This window comes from Limulus polyphemus, unplaced genomic scaffold, assembly GCF_000517525.1.
Source record: "Limulus polyphemus unplaced genomic scaffold, Limulus_polyphemus-2.1.2 Scaffold1403, whole genome shotgun sequence".
Lineage (NCBI taxonomy): Eukaryota > Metazoa > Arthropoda > Merostomata > Xiphosura > Limulidae > Limulus > Limulus polyphemus.
In genome coordinates, this window is record NW_013667013.1 from 165,195 (window position 1) to 175,041 (window position 9,847).

General features: G+C 29.9%; 1 protein-coding gene across 5 annotated transcripts in view; it reads right to left on the bottom strand.

Moving 5' to 3' along the window:
• Positions 1–2,239: 2,239 nt before the first annotated feature.
• Positions 2,240–9,847, bottom strand: part of LOC106463427 (histidine triad nucleotide-binding protein 2, mitochondrial-like) — an 11,658-nt gene continuing 4,050 nt past the window's right edge. For 2 of the 5 annotated variants that reach the window (XM_022390913.1, XM_022390911.1), the window contains exons 2-5: positions 8,482–8,610; positions 6,333–6,444; positions 5,174–5,246; positions 2,240–3,382 (exon numbers count right to left, since the gene is read on the bottom strand). In XM_022390913.1, the coding sequence (XP_022246621.1) occupies positions 3,232–3,382; positions 5,174–5,246; positions 6,333–6,444; positions 8,482–8,595 (450 nt within the window). In that variant the 5' untranslated portion in view covers positions 8,596–8,610 and the 3' untranslated portion in view covers positions 2,240–3,231. The remainder of the gene's footprint in view (positions 3,383–5,173; positions 5,247–6,332; positions 6,445–8,481; positions 8,611–9,847) is intronic. The other 3 variants (XM_013923454.2, XM_013923452.2, XM_022390914.1) reach the window with 2 other exon arrangements.

The following is a 9,847-nucleotide window of genomic DNA, read 5'->3' on the forward strand; positions in this document are numbered from 1 at the left end:
TTAGTTTTAAGTTTTATTAACTACTACTAGCTAGGTACGTACGTACGGACGGACGTAGTACGTACGTACGACTACACTACTATATATATATATATATATATATATATATATATATATATATATATATAATGTTATGAGTCAATAGGTTATTTGGTGTTGAACATAATCTGTTGTTTTATTCATTTAAGGAATTTAATTTTGGATTGTTTGTTTGTATTTGAGTACAAAGGGCTATCTATACTCAGCTCACCACAGGTATCAAAACCTGGTTTCTAGAATTGGAAGTTTGCAGGCATAACACTGCCAGTGGGGGGCTAATTTTGGGTTGATTTAGTTATTTTTTACTAATTTTTATTGGATAGCTGTAGCTTTACTATGTTCATAGCTGTAGTATAGACTAAAACATATACTTAAGTATTTCCCAACTACTAACTTACTTGGGAGAATTCACGGAAACAACTACTCAAATTTTACACACTTTATTTTTAGTAACTCTATGTGAAAACTTCTAAACAAAGATACTTGTTTTGAATTATCCCTTATGCCATTTTCATGTGAATGTGTGGATCCAGCCCTAAAAGCTCCCAAACCTCCCATTAAAAATCCAACTCAACAAACTACCTATTACTCACTAGGTACAAGGAGACAGAATAATTATAAACATACCCCACACATACCTTTAAATTCAATAGTTTCAATTTAAGAAAGATGAGAGACATGTGCATCATTGCAAGTCAACTTGAAACAGGAGTTATGTCAGCTGGGAGAACGAAGTTGACAAAGATGGCTATGGGCCATGGTACAACAAAGAAACTTTTGTGTAAAGCTGGTACTTTTCTTCGTAAATACTAGAGTAACATAACATATATCAGGTGGTAAACAATTAGCTCCTTAATAGTTAAATGGAAGAAAAACAGATGTTGAAGAAAAATTCACATTGACACTAAGCTTTGGGTATCCTACTGTATATTAAGAACTAATCCCAAGCTGGGCTTTTGATTTCTCATTGTGAACATATTTGGAAAATGGCACACAACTGTACAATGCAACACTTCAGAACTTGTGAAGAACACACAGGATATATTAAATGTAATAGGACACATTTTTTTAGTTTTGTGCTCAAGTATAAAGTATAAGTTCTTTTGGTAATGCTCTGTTTGTCTGTCGCTTAGCAACAAAACTATATAAATACATTTGCTTCGAACTTAAAAATGTAGAAAACTATCTTAACTGTATAGGTTAAGTCAGGTTATATTCGTTTACAGGGGACAAAAACTATCTTAACTACATAGGTCACACCAACTTTGTGGATTTGTGAAATCTTCCAATATACCACAGAGACACTGAATAAGACAACTTCATGAAATAGATAAATCAGAGATACTTCAACAATTTCTGCTGGGACATTGTGTGACAAAGTTTTGGGTGATAAGATTATGTTAGTGAGGCCTTGGACTCATACTGTCTAGTTATTTATTACTACCCCAGATAACTGGACTAATACATATATATAAAAACCAGTTGTCAATTTGTGTGTGTGATGCTCATATTATAAGTCATTTTTAAGTTGCACCAGTTTTACCGAGTTTTTGAGAGTGTAAGTGAAAAATGTTCTTATTTTCTCAATGTGTGATTGTTATTATTTTATGATGAAGGTTGAAGTTTGGTGAACAAAGCTTGCTGAAGGAAGGGTTGGGCCCCTGGGTATTTTATACAAAACTCAAACTCATCATTTTTTGAGAGGTTAGAAAGCTAGTTTTTATATACAACATTCTTATAACATCCTACAAATACATAATGACAGAGAATATATGTGATGTATGTTTCTAAATATTTTATGACATTCAATACCATTTCCAAGTAGAAAGGAAACAGGAGACTCTCTCCTTTAAGAAATTTTCACACAAAAAGTTGATAGGAACATAATGTTTAAAATTCTTAGAAAATCATTTAGTGAACATTTTTCTTTGATAACATATCTTCATTATTGTATTTCCCAGTAATAAAAAGAGCGTTTTTGTGTCCAGGTTCATTCCAAATATAAATATTTTCATTTTAATTAGGTTTATTGCAAATTAGCCAAATTTTCAACTTAAAGTAGAAAAATTTTCAAGATTTACAATCCTTCAAACTAAAATTGTTGTTTTAATGATGAGTGAAATTGTTTACAGGAACCAAGTTAATAGTTCTTTAAATACTATTTAAGATTTTTTTGTGTCAGAATAAAAACTTCTAACAGTTCTATGTGCAGAATATATTTATTGGAACAAAAACCATGAAAAAAAAACATCTGCCAATGTATAATGGCCAAGTATAAATAAACTAACATATATAATACATATGAATATAAATGAATTTAATTTCATTAACTAGATACATAATTTTTTGTTTATTTATCAATAATAAAGCCTACTTATTGTTTATGCAAAACAAATAGTGTAAAAACTTGCTGCACAAACAGTAATGTGTCTTAGAGATTTGATTATATATTAAATTTACATATACACAAGGCTTAGCAAAAACAAAAGTACTATATACTTCATATCAACATTTATTATGAATACTAGTAGAGCACTGACAAATTTAATCCACAAATCAAATTTCAGAAAACAAACTACATGCATGCAATACACTGTTAATCATTTTATTAAATTAGTGAAGAAAAATTATAGAATGAAATAATTACTGTATAAGTTGAATAAGATGTAGGAATAAAAATCACAAAATAAACTAAATATTGGACACAATCAGGAAAATAATTTAAGCAAAATGTTTATCAAAAATGAACAAAAATTTGCATATATATTTAGTTAAAAAGTGAAAGAAAGCTGTACCAAATAACAGAAATATGACAGACATCTGAGTAAACACTGTAAATCACAGCTGTTGAACAGTAACTATGTGACCAGAGATTAATTAATATTTACAAATAATTGTGCTAACATACTGTCACTTATAACAGTAAATAAAAATGTAAACAAAAATATATTTTAACAAGAGTTACAAAGCAAAATTATAAATTTACTATAATTGTTACCAAAAGCCTAAAAATGAAAGTATATTGAAAGCTGCTGGCATACATTATATCACTGAGTGCTGAACTATCAAGTTGTACATTTTAATAAATACCTCAAAATTCTACTTAACTACAAGATCACAAGTTATTCTATAGTATGTATTAATTACTACACGTAGCATATAATGAAACAGAAAAAAACTTTGCATTTATCTTCATCTCACAGTTACAGAGATCTGACTGAGTAAAGCAAACACAAAAGTTACTGAACGGATTAACCTGGTGGCCATTCCATCTGTCGTCCACCAACTACATGAATGTGAAGATGGTATACTGACTGGCAGCCTTGTTCCCCATTGTTGATCACTGTATTTGAATAAGTGTATTTTATTGGGTAAAATAATTACATAAATACACACACACACATATATATATATATATATATATATTACAAAACAACTATCTTCAATTTATCATCTGAACAAGAAAAGATGAAATATGCTAATATATATCCCTATCTTTAAGATTTCACTCAAATACCATGTTAAAAATAACTACCACCATCACACAAACAGGAATGATAAAGCTAGGATACAGCTACAGAATGGAAATTATACAATATCTCTTTTTAACAAGAAAGAATGGGTAACCAATGACATTTTTTCAGTATCTCCTGGCCCCATACATAAAACAATATTATAAACTTTAAAATTAGTGAGAAATAAAGACTCTCATGTTGATAATGGTCAGATCTAACCTTCCATTCACATTTTGTGACCACTTGTTGAAACTACCTTCTTCTAATAAAAACAATAATTCAAAGTTGTTACTCAAGTGGACAAGCTGCCTCATGAACTCATGATCAGACAATGTTTGACCCACCTTTGTACCTTTTATAGAATCATATTCTTTTCTTGATGTGTACATATAAATCAAATAACTTGAGACACTGGTTCATAAAAATGGGAAAAAAACAAAAACAAGACTAATTTTGATTTACCCACAAATGTTTTCATGCACTGAAATTAATATATCATAGATTTATTGTGGTATTTTTCCAAGTCTGATAGTTTCTTAATGCAAAAGTCATCCTACTACTATTCAAACATTATACAACTGTCATTTATTTTTTGGTAACATTTGGAAACTATACTTAATTGTTTTTACATGAATTTCTTAGTCATCTAATATATCTATGCATATATAGGATTCTAGAATGTTTATTATGGAATTCTCAAATAACCTAGAAGTACACAATTATATCACACATAAAACGCTTTATGTCAATACATCGGAAACAGAAATATCCTTACTTATTCACTACTTCTATTATGAAACTTTCAGAACCAGTCAAAATACACAAAATCGGGGGTTTGTATTAATGCATCTTCTATTGTTTTTGCTGGCAGCTTATTGAATTAATATACAGTTCTTGCGAGTCAAAAATCTGCTAAGTGAATACAAGATGATCTGCTAGTTAAGCAATTTCCATTTCATTTATTTAAAATTAATGGCATATGTTAGACTGACAACATAAATTACACTATTTTTGAATATCTTAATGGGTTCTGAACCAGTTAAGACATAAAATATAAATTAAGTTCTTTACCTTATAACATCCGAGTGAAAACAGTTTGAATTTTTTTTGTGTCTCAAGGTCAAGTTTCAAATTAGGGATTTCTCCCAAACAAAAGAAAAAAAGTGTTTGTGAAATCTGTTTTACTGAAAAAAGGCTGAGCATTGGCTTAATAATGACTCAAGTTCTATATTACAATAAACTTAGAAGTAGGTTTCAGGGTAAAATATATCCACACACATACCCACAACTGGCCATGGATGGAAGTTGTGTAGTTACTTAGGGCACCATAGGCTTAAGTATACAAGTCTCACCCACTTAAATATTTGTTTGATTACTTGCCAATGTAAATTTAAAAATAAGAACAAAAAGAAGATATTCAAAGGTGCTTTACTAATCCTAAAAGTTACTTACAGAAATATGAAAATGGAACAACAAGCAGCTTTAGAGAGAATTCAAAACTAATAATATATATAGAACAATAAAACCTGTTTTTTTGAACCTCATGAACTAAACAATGGAATTTGCAATGCTATGAAACCAATTTAATTTGCACATATTAGCATATAAAAAAAACTTACCTATTCTGTAACCATTTACCAATTTTTCTTGAGCTGCTAAATTCTTTGCAATTATCAACATGTGACCTAAAGTCTGAAATATAAAAATACACAAATCTACCAAACATCCAAAATACCCAAGTTTACTAATGAGGAAAAGTTAAACCTCTACTTAAAGTAAAGATTAATATGACCTTGATACCAAAGAAGCTGCATTTTTTTTTTTTATTTATTATTTAAACTTTGGGTGAATGCTCTTCAGGAGTTTTAACTGACAAAAACCACTAAGAGTTTAGTGTGAAGGATGCATACATAAAAACGTTGCAATTTAACCATCAAATTGCAGATGTTATCATTTTCCTAAACTGAAAATGTATTTTCAAACATTCTTACCTCTGCTGACACTAATAGCTATTTCTCGATCTTCATCTTTGCCATCTAATGTTGTGTTCGCTTGCTCCAGTCTTTATGTATCCCACTCGACTGCCCTCGGTAATATCTAATTTGTAATATATTACAATGGCCCTCACATGCCCTCTATGCAGGTACTGTATATAAGCACTGTATGCAGACAATAAAATCAGTTTTTCAAGACTTACCACATTCCAGTCACTAGCACTGACTCTTAGTGGGGAGGAAAGGAGGGAGAGTGTTAGTGGAGGCAAGTATGTTTGGAAATATACGTTTGACGCAACACAAGATTATGGAGTTGGGTTGGGAAGTTCTCCCCCACCCACCATATGTTCCAGATATAGCACCATGAGATTACCATCTTTTTCATTAGCTGCAACCCCATCCTAATGGGAAAACGTATGCAAATATGGAAGGTGTTAAAGAGGACATAGACATATTTTTTGCTTCAAAGCAAGTGATTCCTTTACTTAGGGTATTAACAACCTGACTAAGTTCTTTGGCTTTTTTCATCTAAAAAAAAAGCGACATTAATTTCTTGATGACCTAATAGTAGCTAAATGACTATGGTAAGCATATTTGGGGCAAAAAAGTATCTTAATTCTCTCTTTAATTGGAGTAACACAGAAATGTTTTTTTTTTCAATTATTTTTATTCAGTATGGAAAACTAAAAAAAATTTTAATGACAAATATTTTGCATGTAATAAACTGAAACACATAAAATCTAGAGCAAATTATTTTTCTTGAATGATGCAGGACTACATTTACCAAGTACCTTGGTGTCTTCTTCCTGAACATCATCCAGCATTGGAATTGGTTTCTTGGAAACAACTAAAAAATGACTAGGAGCCTGAGGGTTGATATCATGAAACGCAATACACTAAAAAGAAAAACTTCATAAGAAACAATAATATATATAAAAACAGAAAAGTAGATATTTTATATATACATATTTAATAGAAATTATAATGCTGAAAGACACTAAGAAATATAGATGATTATAAACTTGGATTACAGATGTTATATTGAAATTATTAATCTATTTTCTCAAGTTTTGACACTAGAATGTAGAACAAGTTACCATATACCAAATTTATAATCTCCTTGTTTACATACACATAGATAGAGATGGGTGATTAACTTATATAATCAATATAATATTGATTATGTATAATTAACAATTAGATTGATAAGTGTCACAATTGGTCAACCAAAATCATGATTAATCTAAAAAAAAAATACTCAAATGATCAAAACCAGGTTTTCCAATTATTACTGTTGTTGATTATTCCAACTATCTAAGTAGTAGAAATATCATCATTATGACTTCTCATTATTACTGTTTCGATAAATACAAGTTCACTCAGCTTCAGGCTGGTAGGGCCTGGTGATAAGGGTGGTTGCTTCATGATTCAAGGATCTCAGTAATATCAAACTTGCTTGCCCGAGCCATGAGAAAATTATATTTGTTTCTTTGTGTTTGAGTTATGGCAGAGCTACTAAGGATATCCATCATCATCCCTAATTTTGATCTACTGACCAAATGGAGGGCAATTGGCTGACAGCACCTGCCAACAACTCTTGGGTTCATTTGGTGTTAAATAAAGTGTAAATTTATTGTGTTTTTTTTTACATTGTGTTATGTTTCTATTATATAGTTGTGTAACTGTATTCTTTAATGTTGAATAAGATGTAAAAATTATGATTTTTACAATGTATTACATTGTAATTTATAATTTGTGTAATTGTATTCTTTAGTGGTAAATAAATAATAGGGCAAACAGTCATGAAGCAGTTATCCACTTACTCAAGCCAGCCTTTTAATGATATGATAAATTACAAATGGAAATGTACTAATCACTTTTCAATAAACAATAATAAAAACCATCCTGTCTGTCTTAGCTGATTTTTCCAAGCACGTTCCCTTGGCTGTGGTTTTGGAAGTTTGTATTAAAACCACATGATATACATATATAATATGTGGTGATCAATTATGTAAAAGCTGCAGTACAATACTGCCTTCGAAAGGCCTAGAGAAAAAAAAATAATAGTGTGTTTGTGATATATAATTGTGTATACAATTATAATTAAGAAATTTTGAATAAGAAGAAATTCAAAGTTTCATGAGAAACTAGGAAGGAAAATGAAACATAGGTGAAATACAGAAAACTACAGGTTATTAAAATGCATTAACATACAATTAAATTGCACCAAGTGTAAAAGTTTTGTAAATTTCAAAAACCAAAGGATGATATGAAACTCAATAGATATCAAAAGTTGCAAGTCATTTATTCCACACTCTAAGCACTACTGGTACTACACTTTCCTGTTTGCATCTGAAATTTTAGACTACTTGTTTCTGTACTCATAAGTTTTTCTAATGTATTTTGCACGTATGGATGGAGATCAAACCATGACTAAAGAAAAAAAAAAAAAGAGAGTAAATTTGGACATAGTATGACATCTCTTGCACTGTGCAAATTTGTCAACTATCTTCTATACTGGTCATTCACCAGCAGCTTGTGGCCATAGATTATCCTAATGTTATATGTACTCACTTTTGACTGTCACTGATGATACAGATTAATGTTAAATGACACATGTTTCTGAATATCTATTTATAGAATAGTCTGTCTTTGGCGATAATTCTACAGCAAAAGAGCATTGACTTTCATGCTCCTTTGATATTTGAAGAGATCTTTGCCTTCAACCATTGTCTTACAGACTAAACATATGACTTGATACTCTTATGTTAAAATATATCCTATAAATCAACCTTTTGTTTTGTGTTGAAATATGCATGTAAAAATAACTAAGGTTTAAATAGAGATAAAAACTACACTGGCAAAACCTCATAGCTTCATTAATATAACTTTTCATTATTTACAGCTTTTTTAATAAAAACAATACAGATTACCTGATCGTCTTCAAAAAGAATATCAGCTGGAAGCTCCTTTTTAATTATCTTAGAGAAGACAGAAGGTTTGCCAATTTCCTCCTTTGCTTTTTGGGCTCTATGTAATTCATCCATACTTTTAGAAAGTGTCTAAAAAAATATATACACGATTGTTATAAGTTTTCTGTTAGATCTGTTTTTAATGAACTAATTAAAAAACCCTCTGTAATATCTTAAACTCTAAGATCTTAGACATCAGCAATAAGTTATCTTTAACATTCCCGAGAGAAATATTGTTTGACAAAACTAGGAAGTTACAAAAAGGTTAGAAAAAGTGGATAAAAATGTGTAAAAGTTGTCCCTGAGAATTTCATGACTATTTTTAGTTGTATATTAGAGGTAGATAAAAAAACAAAACATACATAAACTATGTACCTGGACTACATAAGTAACCAAACTTCCATAAAATATTTCTTGAACTACTACCTAATTGTAGAGTGCAAAAATGACCAGACATTTTATAATGCAAAAAAAAAAACAGTTGTAATAAAAATATCTATCATCTCTACTTTATGGCAAATCATTATTGATTAGTATTTACATTGTGAAAACATTAGCAAGCATTTCATTTAAGGACAGACTTTAAAATAAAATAAAAACAATTGGAAAGAATAAAAGACCAGCCTTTTAAAACAATTTCCCACTTCCATCCACAGTGGTCACTACCTGACCAACATGTATATTATGCATGTGCTCTCCAATAATGTGTTTACTTTAAAAAATAATTTCACTATAGATTTTTTCTTACATGGAAATAAATGTAACATGAACATGTTCTTTACCCTTGAGGCTCTAAAATGATATGACAGGATTAAACTGTTCTCATACTCTGTTTATGGAAATCTCATTGTAGCCATAATGACGTCAAACAATACTATTATTTCCACAGTGTCACAATTAAACTATAAATGGTACTAATCATAAATTTCCCCTTACATATTAATTTTATTCTCTTATTTGGGCTAGTTAAAAGTGTCATTCTAGTTGGAGAAAAACAGTATAAATGCTTTTTCATAAAGTAATTGAATAATGTTCCAGAACACACACATAAATAGGATAGACACTACTATATTTTCTCTTGATACATTCTTTGACAACTACAAGTGAAAACTCATGAACTATTTGGACTTAATGTACAAGAAGATAAAATGATGTTACTGTGTAGCCAGTTGATAATACAAATATACCTGTAATCAACTCATTTTTTGGAAAACATAGCTTAATGTTAAAACAAAACATGAATGTAATAACAGGAAACATTTATTATACATTTCGGAATAGTCATAATTCCATCATCAGGAAGCTAGGGGTACAAAACAAACAAACA